This window comes from Antrostomus carolinensis, unplaced genomic scaffold, assembly GCF_000700745.2.
Source record: "Antrostomus carolinensis isolate BGI_N321 unplaced genomic scaffold, ASM70074v2 scaffold45105, whole genome shotgun sequence".
Classification (NCBI taxonomy): domain Eukaryota; kingdom Metazoa; phylum Chordata; class Aves; order Caprimulgiformes; family Caprimulgidae; genus Antrostomus; species Antrostomus carolinensis.
The window spans coordinates 632-20,852 of record NW_010316678.1 but is presented as its reverse complement, the minus strand read 5'-3'; the positions used below and the strand labels follow the sequence as shown (position 1 = coordinate 20,852).

The window sequence follows — 20,221 nt, the reverse complement described above, 5'->3', positions numbered from 1 at the left end:
ATTACTATTTAATAAAGTACTAGTTCTAATGCTTTATCACTCTACAATCATACTGTAGCCAAGACTGACCCTTTCTTATTCCCTGGCTGAGAACGATGCCACTACAGCAGCTGGAAACATTTCCCCAGAGACGGCTCAGTTTTTCCAACACTGTGAATAACCAGGCTAAATACAGTGAGAAGTGAGGGCAAAGCAGTCTCTCCCCATCCCCCACCCCCTTCAGAAATGTATCAAAGAGCTTTATTAGTGTAAAGTAGGTTTTATATTTGGTCAATGCAAGGAAAAAACTCTCATTAAAAAAAATTCTGAAGCAGAGATTTGTTTTCTAAAATTATTCAGTATATGTACAAATAGATACCCGACATCATTGTAGGGGGGGAAAAAAAATCATCATTATTTCCTACTTTGAGTACTTAGAGTACAGAGAACCAGTAATAAAATTCAAGTGATTTTTTTTTCACCTAACATTGAATTTCTTCTAAATTAAACAATTAACAATGCTGGAATAAATTAACATTTGAGAAGGATTTCCCCGTATTCTGGGAAAACAAAATGTACAGAGAGGGAAAAAGAAGATACAATTTTCTTAGTGTTAAAAAAAAAAAGCGTGCATGTATTTACCCTAGCAATCTTCTCTCAATTATCTTGAGAAGAGAGTTTTAAAAAAATTGCAGCTGCAAAATCAGTTTATTTAGTTTTTAACCTTTATTTCTCTACTAAACATAAACCAGGTCACGATTTTGAACTCCTCTACCTGCCTGTTCATCATCATCATCATCATCTGACTGCTGTTCCGTGTTTTGGGAACTACCGTACTCGTACTCAATGGGCTTTGGATTGTTGTAGGGGTAGCCGTTGTCATCAAAAAACCTTCGGAAGGTGAACTCATAGAAAGCATGTTCAGGATGCTTTCCATTTTTGTACCACCCGTTAAGCGTATCGTTTCTGTTCCCTTCCTTATCATCATCACTCCACAATTTGTCTGGATCAACTGGATCAAAGTTTGACGTGTCTGTAGGATGAGCAATTTTGGGAATGTAGAAAGCAGACTGCCGCCGTAGATCGCTTGAGAAATCAATTGTTTTAAAGAATGGATGAGCTTTTATTTCATCTGCACCGTTTTTGCCTAAACGATCTTCTGGCCCTCGGCAGAGTTTAATAATGAGGTCAGAGGCCTCCGGAGTCAATTTAGCTTGAGGTGGAATATGAAGTGCAGTTTGCCAGTTGATAACCTTTAAAGCAAAAAGAGGTGTTATTCTATTTACAATTTCGTAAAAAGAAAAAACACAGTGAAAACTTAAACAACAAAAGAGAAAATCAGACACAAAGCAATCATTCAGCACATGTAATTGTCTTCACACTAGGGGGGAAAACGTGAAGCTGCTCTTTCAGAAACACATGGAATATTTTGTCTGGAAATCTGGCAAAATCCAGGTAAAGTTTATCACATTCCAAATCTAAACTAGAGTCTGGCACAGAATACTCCTATGAACCAACAAAGATACCATCAAATCCAGCACCTGGAACCTGAGATTAGGCACGTGGCTTACAACCTTAAAAAGAGAGTGAGGCAAATGAATTTTGATTTGATGCACTGGGAAGATTAACAAATTTAAAGTTTTAAAAAAATCAATACTACTATGCATTTGAGTCAACTAATATCTTGCAAGTCGAATGCAGTTTTGCAAAAATGGCACCTGCAGCAGACTGCCATGGTGGTTTCCCTGAAACAGCTGGGGCTCAGGAAGGAATCAATGGCTCTGAGCTGCCAATAACCCTGAGCAGCCACGGTCATCTGCTGCTCCTCCACCTTTGCAGGCTGAGCACCTGCAGATACATCACCAAAGGAAATCCTCTGCAGGTGAGTGGGCAGGGAAGCCATGTGGTGGGAAAAGAACCCCCAGATGATGAAGAGAATAAGAAGAGAAAGTGGAAATAACAACTGGAACAGGTGCAAGAAGTGAAAGGGAACATCTGAGATCTGAAATGTTAGTTGGCATGTTTACTGTATGACCAGATAAAAGATATGAATGAGACCCCTGAAGTGCCTTTACAAATCAAAGTGCACCACCACAGTAATGTAAAGTTTAAAATCTTGTTAGTTTGTAACATGCTTGGATAGAGCAGCACTCTCAGAAATCATCTTTGATTCCATCACAAATTAGAGAGACTATGTAAATTTCAAGCCTGCTTTTCCAGGCTTTTAACACCAGACTTTTTAAAAGTTACCTTCATTTGTGTTTCCAGTGGTGTTTGTGCCAGGAATGGAGGCTGCCCCACTAACATTTCAAAGAGAATTACTCCAACGCTCCACCAGTCACACAACTGTGTATAACCTGAAATGAAGTCAAAACCAGGTAGTTAAAGCCTTAATATAATTCTAATCTTGTATTTCTATGAATAAAAAAGGTTCACAAGATAATTCTATTCAATACTTGTTTTCCATATTAAGCCGTAAGATTCCCATATTAACAACTATTTATTTCTTCTCAAAGTACGATACACTTGGGAAAAGCGGCACGGTAGGAAAGGCGAAACAAGCTGCCCGAGTTATCAGTTCCTCTGCAGTGAGATCAGAGTGCAGAAAGGCGCTACCTGTTCGTAACAACACTTCTGGCGCGATGTAGTTGGGGGTGCCAACAAGGGAATGGGCCAGGCAGCGCTGGTGCTGACGTGCGGCCCGGCGTTCGAGCGGCTTCAGCCGATCCCCACACCTGCAGTTTGCTGGGTCGCCCCATTCGTTGCTGAAATCCATACTGTCCTGACGCGCGTGATCACCTGTGAGTGAGCGAGAAAGAGGCCAACAGTGAGGAGGATTACTTTAGTTCTTCACCACTATGAAATTTTCTTTCCCTGTTAACATTTCTTGTTATACGACACAATCTGTTTCAATTCCATCAGTCAATTTGAGAGCTAAAAGGGTCATCAACATCAAGATTTTAACTTTTTTGCTTATGATATAAAATATCAACTTTTGAGGACACTTTTTTGTAAGTTAATTTTTGACATTATTATGAGAAAGTAGAGTTTGAGCTTTACTCAGTTTTTTCCTTAACATAACCACATTGGGGGTACATATTATTCTTGCTCTTATGTAAACAGAAAAAACTCGATATTTAAACCACCAAAAAATAAAATCAGATTTTAAGTCTTAAAGGTCTCTCCAGAGACTGTAACAGTCTGGCCTAAAATACATGATATCTTGATAAAAAGAAGCCAAAAGTAATTTTAGCATTGTTTTTGAAGGTATGTTCCTATTTTTGAAAATTAAAAATAGGTTATTACAAAAATCTGTATTTTATCACTCTCAAAACTGTGAAAATTTTTTTGCTCCAACTATTTTTAGCTGTTGTTTTAAGTAATCAAGCAGGATTTTTAGAAGTCTACTTAAACCTTTCTCAGAAATCAACAGGTTACACTAAAAGGAAGGAGATGAGACACTCAGAACTCAGTGCAAGGTGTTCAAGAACAATTAAACTTAAAACATGAGTCTTATTTCAGAAGCCACTAACGGGACACACTCAGAGAAGCACAGCTCATACCTTCTCCCTTAGGAAATCAATGCTCACGCTTACAAACTCTGCCTAACTAAACTCACGTTTTCTATAACCTGAGTGGTGTGCAGACATATTGTTAGATGCATTATTATTCAGAAAGGAAACAGCACAACCATCTTTCTACTCATTTATTATTTAGTTCCTTGCAAAGAAAGACAAGTCAACAAAATAAGAAAGAAACCTTTTATACTTCTCTTACCACTCTGGTAGTATTTTGAATCGTGGGTCCATCGAAAACCTGTACAGAGCCCGAAGTCAGTCAACTTAATATGACCATCACGGTCTATCAAGATGTTATCAGGTTTAATATCTCTGTGGATGAAGCCCATTTTATGAACACTTTCAACTGCACAGGTGAGTTCTGCTGTGTAGAACCGTGCCAGATTTTCTGGAAAGACACCCATTCTAATTAGGAGACTCATCATATCACCTCCTGGAATGTAGTCCATCACAAAGTACAAATTGTCCTTATCTTGGAATGAATAGTACAGGCGAACCACCCACTCATTATCAGCTTCTGCAAGGATATCCCGTTCAGCTTTAACATGAGCAACTTGATTTCTAAGCAACACATCTTTTTTCCTCAGAGTTTTTGTTGCATACAAAGCATTAGTATCCACTTTTCTTGCTAGGCAAACTTCTCCAAACGCACCGACTCCCAGGGTTTTAATTTTTACAAACATTGACTTGTCCATTTTAGCTCTTCTTAGCCGAATATAATTAGACTCTTTCTGGCACAACATTTTCCTCATCTGATCTCGGGCTTCTGGTGACAATCCAACCTGTGCAGCAAACAGAATTAAATCTGAAGAGTGAACAGTACTCTCAATTCTCGGTGATCTTCTTACAATTACAAGGCTTAGGCAAAGCAAACCAAATATTTATATATAGCATGGGAAATAATACTGTAAGGGGTTTGGGGCTCTTTTTTTTTAAATTTACACATTAGGATTCTGTGAAAACATACAGGAGTGCTACAAACAAAACATAATCACTTTCAACAGTAAAATGCATGAGCTGCCATGCACCAGGAGTTCTTGAGAAGGGAGTATGTTCTCAAGGAAGAAAGGGTAATTTACAAACTGCTGATGAAAACCACTGCAAATAATATTTATCTGAGTAACAATGTGCATCAACTGCCTCCCTGATTCTCTTTGCAGAGCTAAAGAAAGGCAAGATGTGCCTAGGAGCAGTCAGTCACTCAGGGCTAACTGAGAAGCTGCAGTGGGAAAGGCTTCCACTCTCTAGAGGAGCTAGAGCAGAAATCACTGAACTTCCTGACTGTGACAGTGGAATTTCAGTTGCAGAGGGGAATATGTGACTCTCGCTCTCGTGCTTCCCTGTGTATCTACACAAACCAGATCCACACGGCACTGTTCCCTACTGTCCACCCACACCAAGCACGCGTCTCTGCCACAAGCCAAGACCTGATCTTCCCTCTTACCACATAACCCACCTCTTTCTAACAGGGTTTCAGTCACACTCTACTGCTCTCCACTCTCCACACCTACAAGTTGAGCAGAGCAATTTCTTTGAAGTGGCTCACTCCTCCCCATGGTATCACTTCTTAGCTCCCATCTGGGTAGATATCCCTATCTTGAATTAACATCCCTGGTGCTGGCCAACACCACTAACATTCTGACAGCTGAAACACAGGCCACACGTAACTCATCACCTACAGTGTGGAAGCCCTTATCTACAAGAAACACATTAAGTGTTCTTGTATTCCAGCCTGGGTTCCTCCTAGTGTATTTTTACTAGCTTCAGTTGCTTTTAAGTGCCATTCAATTCCAGTGTCATCTTTCTTGGCAAATTTCACACCCTGAAATTGGAATATCCCTTCTTTTTTGTTTTACGTAAGCAGAATATTTCTTCAATTTTTTACATTCCTTTCTCTGTGACACTACCCCCACATAGCTTTATGTCCATTCCTTCTTTGTTTTCTATCAGCATTTTCAAAATCTTGTATTTTCCCTTTTTCATAGTATCTCAATTATTTTATCTGCCAACCTGGCCTGAAATCACCATCCTACAGCAATGATTTCCAAGTTTAACCTACAGTATATTTCCTTATTTTTTTCCTGGGCATTCTGATCATAAAATTGAACGTGGCCAAAATGAATCCCTGCAAACATCACAGTTGTTACTCAAGCACTAGTCTAGAAGTTTTCAATTTCTTATTGTCACATCTTATCAATCTTTGACACCAAATCTTGCTCCTTCCATTTCCTTAATGTTTCAAATGTTTAAGGTACTGTCTGCATAACAGTACTCAGGACCATTATTAGGATTAGGTAACTAGTCTAGGCCTATATAAACTGCATGTTAATAGATGACTTCTGCTTTGCCTAACTAAACATAACCTGGAACAAAATATAATAGATGTGACTGAGAAAAAAGGTGAGATAAAAGATCCATTAGATATCATTCAGTATCTTAAAAATGCTTTCAGGATACTACATGTCACCTATTTAAGAAAATACTGTCAGAACAAAGAAGATTTCTTACAAACATCATAATAAAAATGGATCCAAAGGAGACACAATTAGGAAAATGTATACAAAATGCTTGTCTACCCAAACAAACCTCACAAGGAATATCAATTCAGTAAGATTTAAGTCGGGAAGGTTGTCTCAAATCTGAGATAAATTTTTTTGTCGCCATCAGACAGGCAGTATTTAGGACTGGGAAGCAGCAGTTTAAAGACTGGATGTGGGAAATAGGTTCAACCCCCTACTCCATATCAATAAATTGTCTTTCTAACGCGCTACTGCAGGAATACCCAGGCACTGCCTCCCAGGACAGAAACACGTGAAGTTTTCTGTGAATTAACATGCTTAAGGCACACGTCAGTGCAGAAGGAGGGATTTCTGAAGACTTACAAATGTCAAGAAGACATCTGGAGACCTGACCCTGTTAAAGATCAGACGACAGCGAGTCACCTTCTCAAGTCCCATCTGAACCATGAATTCTGTTTCATTACAGCCCCACTTGCACACAAACTGAACCCCACTGATCAGTTAGAAAACTGGCAAAGAGTAAAATCTAGATGGCAATAAAACACCAGGAGGAGTGAGGTCCAATACAGTAATTAATCACTGCAAGACATACAGAGTCTTCAAAAACCTTGTAGCTTTACCTTCCAGTACCTGCTCTTTAGCTCTCGCATCCTAGCAACTTTGTTGTAAAAACCAGCTCAAGTACCCCAACTTGTCACCTCTTTCCCAAATCCATCTTCACTTTTTCCTACACCATCCACTAAAACAAATGCTCATCATAAACTAATTGCTCTCAGCATTGCTGCATTTTCCCTAGAACACTCTTCACCTACAGCATTTACCAAAAATTCACCAACTCTGTCAGCTGCACAAACGCTTGTGCACATCAGTGATAACTTCCAGTTAGTTCTAGTCAATGCCAGACACGAGAGCTTCCTGGACTGCTGTATGGTACCACACAACTTGTTCCCATTTTCTCCCTTCTCATCTTGCTGTGCCTTGAATCATGACTTAAGTTTCTCTCTGCAGCAAAGACATCTAGCATAATTCTTGGGCAAATTCACACAAATAAATTAAATATTTCTGAGACAGCTCCACTCTATTCCCCAGGAAACCTGATAGCACAGAAAGACATCACCTACGCTAGAAATACAGGACCCTGTGAAGGTAGGTGTTTCTGTAGGGATGCACTCTGGTATTTTTTTTTCTTTAAAATTCCTACCAAAGCAGAGAAAAGAAAGGATTCAATACTTGTTTTTTCCTCTTAAACTTCCTGAAAGCAAGTAATGAACTAGTTTCCCTTTCTATGTCTCATAAAGACTCAAGGTGTACTTCATTATGTGGGATTCCTCTCCTATACTTTGATGAAAAAGGAGAAGTCATCTGCAGCATAACATCCCATTTTCCACCCTTCAGCCTGTAACTAAACATCCCAGCTTTAAATCTAGTACAAATATTATAAATTGCATTCCATAAAAGAGGAGATTTACCAGGGTGCTTTAAATGCACAAGAAAAATATCACAAAAAGTTGTATCAGTACTTTCATATAAGCAATGCTTACTATGGAACACAACACAGTAAGAAGGGAAAGTGAAGTTGCAAGTCAACATTAATTATAATCTTAAATTTAAGTACTCAAAAATAGTTAAAATAAATTCATGCTTAATTTTTATGCAGGATTGCATGCAAAGCCCTCTACAAAGTAATCATGCTATTCTTAATAAATACTGTTGGTCCAAAATCTTACTTGTCTACACAGGGATGGAGGCTAGAGAGTTCAGGAAAGCTTCCCACACTTTAAGAGTTTAAATCAGCTGTTAGTGGAAGTGAAAAGGAAAAAGAGAAGACTAAGAATAAAGATCTAGAAAGAGTTCCAGGAAGAAATCTTGCTAACATTTACATATTTATGATTAAGCAAACACTTATAAAATACTAGAGCTTACAGTAAGAATTTTCAAAGAGTAAGAAAACATGGATTTAAAAAACAGTACTTCAAGAAAGTAGCATAAGTCAAATACATTCTTCCATAGAATAAATTAAAAGGTATATCATACTTATGTCAAATTTTCAACTACAATTGTTAAATATATATAAAATATATCCTGAATTTCCATTTATGCAAATCTTGATTTCACTACCTCTCACTATTTTCTCTTCTGAAATGACATATGTATACATCAGCTCCAGTTTTCACCCTTTTGATTTGGTTTAACAGAACACTGAAATCTCAGGTATAGACCACTGACTTCATGTAGGCACAAATAAGTTTATTTTACATGCTTTTGTTGGTGACTGTTTTTTATTATCCCATTTAATTACCCCTTGTTTAAACAGCTACCCTTACAGCCTGGATTATAAAATACTTAGACAAAAGGTACCATGTCTCTTTCATTCTAAAAATGCAACTTTTAAATACTGATTTTTTGGATTTGAACTTAAAAAACCCTATCAGTACTGGAAACAAACTGTAGAACGTAAAAGGAATCACTGTTTGGGTGACTATATAAACACACTAACCAGCCTACCACTTGTCCCTGCTTTGCTACTTCTACCTGCAGTGTTTATTTAAAAAAAATTAAAATTTAAATCGTTAAATGACTGCATATAACTCACTCAAAAATCAGGATTAAATAGAACTCAAAAAAAAAAGCTATGAGCCATGTAGTTAAATCTTAGTTCAAGCAACAACGATTTTGTTTGTGCTGCCTTATTGTACATGAGCCAGAACAGCTACATACAGACACACAAAAATCTTACTGAAAAAAATTAATTTCTAAGAAGACAATGAAGTACATAAACAAAGCAATGAAGAATTTGCAACATCTCAAATAAAAAACCTAAAAAATATACTTCAATACCACAATGTTCTAGTTCTCTATACTACTTAAACATTCTACAATGGAGACACATTTCCTAAAATTAATACAGGAACAGCTGTCTAGTCACAGATTTAGAAAGAAGAAAGAGTTTACCCGCATCATTTCATTCTCTAGCTGCTTTTTCCGATGCAAACGCTGCTGATGTGACTTGAGTATATTCTCCACGTGCTGTTCCATGAAGAATTTAAAGGCCTGAGGGGAATAGCTTTGAATGCGAGACTCTCTTCTTTCTTCATCTTTCTTGTTTTTTCTGACAGGAACAGGTGATGTTGTAATTTGTTTCTTTTCTTTATCTGTTGAATCAACACATTCATAATTCTTTTCATTCTCATCCTCCTTGGATAAAATAGGTGGTTCCTCCTTGCTGAGCTTGGGTCCCGTCTCATACAGACTGACAGAGGGATTCTGGTGTAGCAAGTGTTTTGGGTAGGGTGGTGGGGGGCCCTGGTAATTTGGAGTCTCTGCAACAGGAGACATAACTGCTATATTTGGAGATGGACTCTCGGAGAAGGGAATGGTCTGAATGGTTTGCACTGGCTGTGGCATCCAGGAAGGGTGAGTGGGCGCTAAGGCAGTCTGCAGCTCTGGTTTTAAGACACGCATACTTTTTACTGGTTGCTGAATGGGAGCTGGTGTTATAGCTGTTACTGTCGTAGCCGAAGGCTGAGAGGCGCTAGAGTGACTCTGCCTATTTCCATGGTGGTTGTTGAAAGAATTTGACCGCACAGGAACATTGGGTTGCCACGTAGGCATGTCATGCCCATTGCCAGGTGATGACTGAGGTTGCACAGGGGAAGGCTGTGACCAGGACGCAGGTATTCCAGCTATATTTGTGTTATAAAGTTCCATGTTGTGACTATTTCTATTTGGCACCATCATTGCCTGAGGAAGATTCCCATTGGTGTATGCTGAAGGAGGAGCAGATCCTCCTGCCTGCATCTGTAGTGCTGTGGGACTTTGCCTGTTAGTTGGATTCATGGGGTATGGGGGTGGCTGGCGACTCACTGAGTTCCCAGACACCACGTTCTGGTGAACTATGAATTCTGCCTGACAGTTGCCATTTTGCATTCCAGCTCTTCCAGAGGGAAAACTAAACTTGCTGTTGGCAGAACTCTGCATGATTATTGGTTGCCTGCCAATGGGGACAGCACTCATGCCTCTCTGACCCTGCGTGGAAGAATTTATGGGTGGAGGATTCATAGGTGGAGGTGGATAACCATCCTGCCAGGCTCCTGGTGGCACTGGAGAAATACGGGAGATCACATATTCCATGTTTCCAGAGTAACGCTTTGTCTGAGAGTTTGGTTCCCAGGAAGGGGGTGGAGGAGTAGTTCCCCTTGGAGGGGGTGTCTGTCCTCGGGGAGGTGGAGGAGGAGGAGTGACACTCCTTATCTGTGGTAGAGGCGGGGGATTCACTCTTTGTCCGTTGCCAGGATGAGCCTGAGCAAATGCTGCAATGCCAGATCCAGATAACGGCCTTCCGACATCAGACTGAGAGCTGGGACTTTCTGAGCGATAAACCACGCCATCTCCCAGGGAAGGGCCGTGCCTCTGCGGAACCAGGGACTCCTTGGAACCCTTCCAGCTCTGCTTGCGGTTAACTGACTGCTGTACAGTCCCTGCTTTTACAAGAAGAAAACGCAGCATTTATATCATTAGAAATTATTTCTATTTACTGCTTTGAATATTTTATTCTTCTGCGTTAATTACTACAGAACTAGGATGGTAATTCTCTGACGTAGCATAATCCACTGTACTTCACAGGGAAAGTTCATCTCTATCTAGTAATACACAGCATGCTATGGCAATACGCTCAGTGCACAGTCTAAGAGCAAAGAAATGCAATAGAACTATAGTATCAGTTTTTAGAAATCACATTTCTGAAGATGCATTTTGCTTCAATTACAGATTCACTCAATTTTTAACTGAGAAAAGGTAATATGCAAAATTATGCATACAATGTATTTTTAATCTCACATACAAGCAACTCACCGAAGAGCTGTTCAGTACACACGCGAAAAAGCAACAGCACAGAAAAACAGGTTGAGTCGTGTTGCTGTTCCTCCCAGTTTAACGCTTATGATAAACAGAGTGTTTTTAAACTAAAATCTAACTGAATGCTGCGAAATCAAACAGCCTGCTCAAACCCTTGTATGCACACAGTTCATCCAAAATTGTTAATATTCCTTGCATGTGAAATTTGATTAAGTCCTTTAACTTTCAAACTTATGTCTTTATGGGTAAAAGTCTTGTGTAGAGGCAAGAATTAAAACTGTACAAAAGTAAAACTTACAGAGCCAAACTCTACAATAGAAACTCTACCGATGTTATTTTGCATCATACAAACAAATATGCAAGGGACTGACAGTGCGTGCAGTCTTACTGTGCTTTCTGCAATGTCGTTACAATTCTCACTGTGATACTTGTAAACACGTACAGAACTGTTACTGCTGAAAGTCCCTGTATCTTCAGTAAAAGAATGTGTTAATTACTGTATCTTTGCAAGTAACAACGAGAATCATGGCTAAATGGTGGCTTCAGCTAGCAGCTTCATACAAGCACCGACTAACCCTGCTTCAAAGACTACATGAAAATAATGCTGCTGTATTTGTTACTCTTAACTCATTCTTCCTCATACCTATATGGTTGATTTAAAATGTAACTTTGCAGAGCTAGCAGCTCAGCACTCAACTTCAGTCAAACAGAACTTTAGTAATTCTGCTGCATTTGAAAGTCACTGTTTGTTTAGGTGTACAAGTAAAACCTAGTAAACAAACATCAAGATGTACTTACAATGTGCTTACATGTGTTAAAAGAGCAATAATAGCAAGCAGCAAAATTCTGACTCTGTTGCTACTAAAGCAACTAAAGTCTGTCCCCTAACTCCTAGAAAAACACGAAGCCTGCCTTAAAAAAACATATAAACAAAATCTGGAACCAAACAGAAAATTAAGTAGAGAGATGGATCTTGCAACAGGACATCGCCAAATAAAAATATTATAGCCATATGACATATAAATATATATACACATATACAAATAATACATATGCACAAGTACACATGCTAGTGCTGCTGTGTGGGAAAGTGTATGAAAATAGAGACAGAAATTTAAAGACAGAAAATTAAAAGAAGAATTCAGTGCCCACTGACTTCTAAATGGCACCTGACGCTGAGAACAAAATGCAGGCATCACACCAATAAGGGACTAAAATGAGATCTGAATGCCATTCCTTGAATAAAATAGTTACCTACAATACTAAAAACATGCAGTTATCAAAAGAAACATTTAAGAAATTCATGTCAAATGCACCTATCTTTCAGAATAATTACATTATATACTTCACATGCTATTTTAAAAGCAAAAAATTGTATTTCAACACCTGCTCTGTTCCCTTGCGAGCACCTGAAGGAGGAATTTGCTATTTTATGTTTTCCACCTCTGAGAATACACTCGGTGAGTTACTGAGTTATCATGAATACACCTACCTGCTGGTTTCATACCTGCGTTTAAAGGTCTTGCTGCTGCTGCAACCATCTGTTCCCGACGAGGATCCTGGTAGCTCATTTTACTTATAAACTCGATGGCAGCTTCTATACTACGGTTGTTAGTTTGTCTAAGAGCTTGTATAACCATATCCTAAAGAGAAAATTATATACAAAAAATAAATTACAAGAAAATGGCAAAAATACCAAAAATCATGTTCTTTAGCCAAATATCCTCCAGTAATTTTACCAAAGTATGTAATTGATTTCTCTCAATCAATTAAAAATGAATTTTAAAATGCTTTCTCCACAACAGATCCTGCAAAACACTAATACAGCCTGGATCTTCAGGGAAGAAAGTTAACTTGTTGATGCACTGTAGTGTCACTTTGCTATCCCTACAGGTTGCTTACACGCACTGATATGCGCCACCCAGGTAACAGCCAGTTACATGGTGACCAGAAAGAAGTCCCTTCCAACCCAAGTTATTCTATCAAAGATATCCTACTGGGAAACTCAGAACTTTGGTTTTTGCTCATTTTCCTTCAACTCAGCATGACTTTCCGTCAACAAATATCCATTAGTTTTCCCCTAAGAATTCATCCTGGTGAAGATGACATTACTGGCAGAACTTTGCAGTAGATTTAGGCTCTGCGTTCTTAGACATCCAAACACAAGTTTTGATCTGATGGACAATCCCAGTTCTGACAATGGAAAATGTATTATGGACCAGTGGTTTTCCCACTGACTTGAATAAGGTCGAGGTCAAGCAGAGGCAGAATTTCAGAGAGGGTCAGAAGTCAGGCGCTACTCTCCCAGTTATATCGCACGAGATTTGTGTGGCTGACTCAACCAGACTGAAACAAATCCACAGCCTAACTCCTTATAATTAAGCACACCGTCTGTAGTGATTTGTTATGGCCATACTTCGCCATTTGAAGCAATCATTTCAGTTCACATTATGTTTAAACATGTTACCTACATACGACAGCGTTCACCTTCTACTCAAATCAATGGGAAATCAAGGAGGACCCAGAAGGGAAACAGTATCAGTTTCAAATTCAAACCCACGCTTATACTTTCACCATGCCCGTGTACATTTTTAACATTATAAATGTACAAAATTGCATACAGCCCTCAGAAACAATAATTAAGTTCAGTGAACACAGAAGAAACTTAAAAAATGATTTTTAAATTAAAAAAAACATATAATAAAGCTGTTGCAATGTTTACAGACCAGTTGACATTGTTGGAAAAAGCAAATATAATTTTTATTCTCGTAGCTCCTTCACGAGACAGTCATGTCTGCAACACTTCCATGATTACAGGCAAGACTGATCTGTTGCAAAGAAGTACATTTTCAGCACCAGTATGTTATTTGATCATTGTGTATACACAGTATTTAATTTCAATTTGAATATACTTTTATAGGATCTACCATTCATTTCTACCTACTGAATTTAATTTTCTTCTTAATCAGTTTCAAAACCAAAGGCACTGTCTTTTTAGCCAAGTAATTTTACAATATAGAAATCTAAACTTACAAGTTCACATCACCGAGCCATAAAGACATACAGAATCTCAAAGTACAGAAATGCAGTATTTTAACAGATGAAATTTAGTCCCCTCTCACTAACCAGAGGACCTGAGTAAGAGCCATAAGGATCTCTCTCCCCTCTACCTGAAGAACAAAAACCTTTGTCACCCATTAAGTATTCAATGTCTTGAAGATTATCACCTTACACAGAACATATGAGGATGGCACTTCAATCCTAATAAGCAAGAGAGATTTCCTGTTAGCTATCTAGTTAAAAAAAACCAAAGCCAAACACAATGAACTGCATTCTCTCATAATTACTATACATACATAACTATCTATATACCCACTCTCTCTCTCTCTCTCTCTATATATATATATACACACACATACACACCTCCTGATACTCATAGATATCTATCTATCTGTTCAGCTTTAACTCTGAACACTACCTACTACTTGAGGGGTGGGAGGAATAACTAGAACTTTTGTGACATTCTATATATTAAAAAAAGTAAAAATCAGATGCTTACAGCTGGCCAACACTCCCCAGCTATGATCCAGTCCATAAAACAATCCCAGCTCAAAATACATTCTCACTGCATTCCTACTTGCTGTCTTGAATACCCCCCCACCAAGCTCTCCTTCTTCAGCTGTGTCTGTTCCCAGTGGTGTTCATGGTGCAATGCCATATGGACTATTGTGGCAACACAACTGTTGGTTAACACAGGGCAGAAACGGCTCACGCTGGCACCGTGCCTGAAAAAAGGTCCATATAACCACAAGGGTCCTGGGAATTCTCAGTTGTATCCAAGAACAAAGGGTGGAAGCAAAAGGTTTTGAGATACAAAGGATCCAACAAACATAACAACTTAAGATACCTTTCTAGTTTATTATCTAGCCACATACCATTCTGTAGTTTGCAAAAATGACTGTAAAAGAAAAAATCTGTAAAAATGGATCTGAGAACATTTCTACTTTTTTAAAAAAAACAACCCCAAAACAAAAAAACAACCAACCTCAGCAACAGAGCAGAAGCAAATTATTACAAAATAATTTATCATTATAAAATCCTTCCATTCTTACTGAAAACAGCCTGGACTGTGTATCTGAGCCAGTGAAAGGAACACGAAAAACCACTATCAGCACCTGACACTGGAATATTTTTGAGGAAAAGCCAATTGACAGCTTTGGAGAAGATCAGTCTTGGTAGAGATAGATCTCTCTGTAAATACTGAAGCATTGCAGCCAAGAGAACTCATGAGCTGGTGATTACTGCAAGTAGTGCACTCCTGGAAAGGCAATCCCTCTTACGATACTGTGTCTTTTTCCTTTGGAAAGATGAGTGGTTTGATAGCTTTTTTTTTAAAAAAAACCCTGCTTTTGTACTCAGGTTTATATAGAAGGCATGAAAACAGGTGTAATATACTTTGATGTGCAAATCCCAGTAAAAATACAGGAGTACATTAATTTTTTATTCCTGGAAATAACTTTTCACTTCTTAAAACGAATGAATGGAAATAAGTTCAGTCAATAATTTAAAAATCAAACCCTGTTCTTATAATGAAAATAACAGCAGAGTAATTACTTAGGTCCAAGATTTTCAAGAGACTTGAGATTTTTATCTTGAGAGCATACTGCAGGGAACACACTCTGCAATTGGTTTTGTCATATGCCTTGTTATTTTATCTGTATCTGACAAAGTGCATAAAGTAAGGATGGTCAAATTTATTTCTCCACAAAGTTTGAGTTTCTACAAGCCACAGATGTAAAAAGCTCGTTACAATTTATTTCTGAAATATTTGGTACTGCCCTTCAATTCAGAATGGCCATATTTTATCAACATACTTTAACTGAGCACAATCCAAAATTTCTTTTGAGTACCAGAGGGAAAAATCCATGTTCTAGAGAGTCCAGCTCTCTCTGCCTAAAATGATATAAATAATTAAAACAACCTACCCCTACTGCATAAGAACAAACTGCACAAGACGCTTGAAAAGAAAAAAAAAAAGCCTCTCTAAGTCCTTCTATTCTGCTTCTCCATCCCCCATTATTAGTCTCACTATGTCCTGACTGGAAACCTACCAGATTCTTAAGAAGCTATTTTGCTTATCATATGCTGTTCAAACATTCCAAGATCAGAACCCCCTCCAACATGTACTAATAGTTTACAGTCAGCAGAACACCAAATACTGAAAATAAAATACTTCACCTCATCAAAGCCAGCAGCTTGTAAGTCTTGCAGCATTTGTCGATTCACTTCTGATGTTCCTTTGACAGCTGAGGTTGTTTCATTTGCAAAAGGGAGAAGCGAGTTTCTTATCTCCTGCAAAACTTTATGATACGTTACAAATTTGGGGGGATTTCGGCCTTGTCTAGGATCTTCAGATAACATTTTGCCCATGCTATGATCAGCTTTAGCAGCATCTGAGGGTTTAGGTAAATTCCTGAGGCTCTCTCTTATCTCCTGTAGCATCTGCTGGCTGCTGCCAGTATAGTTACTGGCAGGAAAAGTCTTAGGCCTCATTTGTCTGTAACCTTCTGGCTTCTCACTTCTCTTCATGAAAACATGTATATATGCAACCTCCACCAAGGACTCGCACACACCAAAATTCAAGGAAGGCTGGCTCTTAGCTTCAGAACTTGTGAAAGCAGTGGCTCTTCACTGTGAAAGCATGGTTCCTGTAGTGCTGCAGTACGTCACAACCCAGAACTGCTATCCTGTTAACAAATTTAAAAAAAAAAATCCATTATAGGTACAGCAGTGAAAAAGTTCACAATGTAGCACTGGTGGCAGGGAAACGTTCACAGGCAGCACCGCCTTAACTGTTATTAAAGCATGCTGAGCGACTTCTTCAGGCAGTCTTTACTCAACCCAAATTACAAACCATGTTGGGTTTCTAACAGTCCATTAACAAAAACGTGTTTCAGGTGCCTCAAGTCCGAACTGTCCTGAACTGCACAGGACGTGGAGAGAGTAAAGAGGGACTCGGTGTGGTGGGCAAAGCTTCCAAGAGCAGATGTGCACTGCTGCGTGTGCTACCCCACCGCTGCTTCTCTGCCTTCTCTCTCTGCTGGGTGCCGCCTCTGTTGATCACCCATGTTCTCTCCACCAACAGCTTCATAGCTGAAGGTGCCAACTCTGCCATCCAGTCAGCCAGGATATGGACCAAATGCTACAGCTGTTCAACAATTCTGACATCAAGCTCCATAAATAGATTGAAGCGAGAAGTACAAAGTACACCCATGAGAGTATATAATTACCATGATTTTATTCATTCTTTCACATTCACACATGTAAAAACTAAACACTTGCCTAGCTCATTGCATGCAACTTCATGATTTCTTCTACCATCTGCCATTTAAACCTGTTTAAGGGTTTCAGTTTTCTAAGGCTGTCACAGTTTCTTAGCTCGAGTCTCCCTGAACCAGTCTTCATCAATAGTTAAGTAATTTTAAAATTTATTTTACATAAGGGAAGATTATGTAAAGGGGAAAGATTATATGCAGGGGGAAAAAGAAAACAAAGAAAATTTAATCAAACTTTTTGACTGTAAAATCATTTAACAACTCAAGCATCAAATTCACTGAGCTCATAGCTGTGACGTTTGGTAAGGGAAACAGCACTTTCTGCCAAAACCAAATAAATAACGTTCACATTTTGAAGGCACTGACTCATCAGGGAAAGAACCCTGTGTCTGCAGAGAACTCAAGTCTCTATATTCGTGCTGTGCACTAGTTAGTACTGTAACTACTGTTAACAGGTATGGCAAAGGGTAGAGCAACTGAGGTGAAACACTGAAGAAGTTACAGAGCATTTGCTTTTTTAGAAAATAGAACTATTGCAGTCTCTACTGCTCCACAGAGGAAGACCAGTTACTAAAATAATGCAAAATACAACAATTACATATTTTAGCACTGTCTTTTCTTCACAGGCAACGAGAAGAACAGTAAAGCTCAATTCACGCTGTTCCGTTACTATAACACAATGTCTAACAGTAGCAATACTGAGGTGTTCTTATTTTCTTGTTTCTGTTTCTTAAAGTGTTAAAAAATTGCTCTCCTAGTTTTCTGAAGGATTATTTTTGAGGATTCAGATGTCTGCAAGCACTATTTTGTCTCCTAAAGTAGTGTGTAAATAAGTGTTTCTCATATTAGACATGAATTAAGCATGTGTCTAAGTTTTACGCAGTCTACGTACAAGTCACTTTCTTCATCCAAGTTTCACTTCTACAATATTTGCACCATCATAAACCAATTAACAATTCAGTGAACTGAGGAAGAATATGACAAGAAGTTACTAGGAAAAAGAACCCTCTAATATACATGCCAACTATATAAATTAAATACACATGCTACCCATATATGAATAAAATCTGAAATCTTAAAGTAATAAATAAATACTGCAAAAAGAAACATAAGGGACACCCACTTAATCCCATTCTTCTTGGACAACCACTTAAGAAATAGTATAATTTCTCTAACGGAACTATCTAAATCTTAGGTGCTATAACTGCACCCCCAAGCATTCTTTGCTTTGTCATAGGTTTGAAACCTTAAATAAATGTAATTTGGTAGTTTATATTAAAGCTTTTTTCGTGCAGTCCAGTAGCATCCAATTCTTCAGTGCCCACTGAATAAGGAAGATCATCTGACACATAAGTGAATTTTAATAAGAAGCAATGACATTTTGCTCAAAGTATTAGGAAATCTAGTTTCAGCAAAAAGTACATCATGAGAGCAATTAAAATGTAATTTAATTTTAGTCACTTTCAAAATCATTTTTGAAACATGCCATATTTAAGACCACATTGAAAATACTTTCTCAAAAGCACTTTTTCCAAAGAAAAGGGAGTAACTATATTTGGAGCATTTTACTAGAATATAGTTTTGCTACAGACGTTCCTTTTCTTTCCAAGGGACCTGCTTCAGAAAACACACATGCTGGATACCCAAGTGTGTGAGGATATATGCTAACAACCTTTGAGATCAGTGCTTCCTCTAGCATAACCCCATTCCCAAACATAGGACAATAAAGGTAAATACCTTAGAGGCTTAGTGATCTAGATTACTTGTTCAAATTCAGTCAAAAATAGGAGTAACAACTAGTTTACCATTGGCACGGTAATCGAGGTAATCCAGTTGGTATTGACCTTGTGTCACACAAATACCAACGAGAGAAGACAGAAATGTCCATACACAAGTTATTCTTTCTAACAAGTCCCAAAGGCGTGGTAATTCAGGAGAAAACAGTTGTTCTGCACCTATGCATTTTACCATAATTTCACCTGGTATTTCAATATTCATTTTTACGGTTACACCATGGGTAGCTGAGATAAACAAATGCAACACCCCTGAGAGAGATCAAGGTTAAATTAACAGGACACCTAAACCATAAATCAGGAGACCTAGAGTCTACTACTTAGGGGTAAAAAAATCAACTTGTGCTCCGATTTCTTTAGGTGCAAAAGTGAGAGAACTGTATTTCTTTCTAAAGCGCTTGGAGAACTTGAAGACAAGGGATGCTGTAAGAGTTTGACAGCTATTATTTTGCTGACAACTGCAGCATAACAGGGTACGGACTAAGCAGCCCTGGAACATAAAGCTGTACTTTCACACAAATTTTTAGCAGAAGCAGAGCTCTCCCAGTGTAAACCAGCCAGTTCACCTCTCTCCCACCACTTACTAGTGTCAGCGTAACTCTTTGTAAGGCCACACGGAGTGAATCAAGCTGAAGAACTTACCCAGATAAATAGTAACTTTTTTTTTGGTGGGTCGTTTCTTTTGGCAGCATTGTTGGGTAATAGCAGTTTGATGTGTATGTGAAACTACAGTCTTAATTGCTCAGAAACCAAATTAAGTCGGTCCTCCAGTTCAATGAAGTACAAGAAAGCAAGTATTACCATGGACTACAGTTCACCTTCCTTTACACATAAGCCTCAAAATTCAGAAGTCACCTCCTCTTACAGACATCTGCACACATTTTAAAGCAAGAAAGTTTTGATTGCTCAGTAAGAAACCTACCTCAATCTTCTCCTTCTGACTAGCCAACACTAACTGTATCCAGTAATAAACTGACATCTGCAGTCAGAATTGCAAAACCCCTTGCAATTTTGTTTCAATAAATGTAAATCATACATCTATTTGTTAACACAGCTGTTTCCACTGATGAAGTTCTCCACTTCCCTAATGGGAGTTAAAAAATAATTTTTCACTTATTTTCAAAATATGGGCATAAAGTACTTTCCTCTACAGGTCAAACTGT

At 38.4% G+C, this 20,221-nt stretch overlaps 1 protein-coding gene across 2 annotated transcripts; it reads right to left on the bottom strand.

The window, feature by feature from the left end:
• Nucleotides 1-403: 403 nt before the first annotated feature.
• Nucleotides 404-16,519, bottom strand: LATS1 (large tumor suppressor kinase 1). Of its 2 annotated transcripts, none has more exons than XM_029085052.1 (7): nucleotides 16,169-16,519; nucleotides 12,423-12,573; nucleotides 9,029-10,557; nucleotides 3,757-4,339; nucleotides 2,596-2,778; nucleotides 2,230-2,336; nucleotides 404-1,232 (listed from the first exon to the last, which is right to left on the bottom strand). In XM_029085052.1, the coding sequence occupies exons 1-7, from the start codon at nucleotides 16,517-16,519 to the stop codon at nucleotides 717-719; spliced, it is 3,420 nt and encodes a 1,139-aa protein (XP_028940885.1). In that variant the 3' UTR covers nucleotides 404-716. The 2 variants fall into 2 exon arrangements, with proteins under 2 accessions (XP_028940885.1, XP_010166637.1); XM_010168335.2 differs by having other exon boundaries at nucleotides 9,029-10,554.
• Between the last annotated feature and the right edge of the window lie 3,702 nt (nucleotides 16,520-20,221).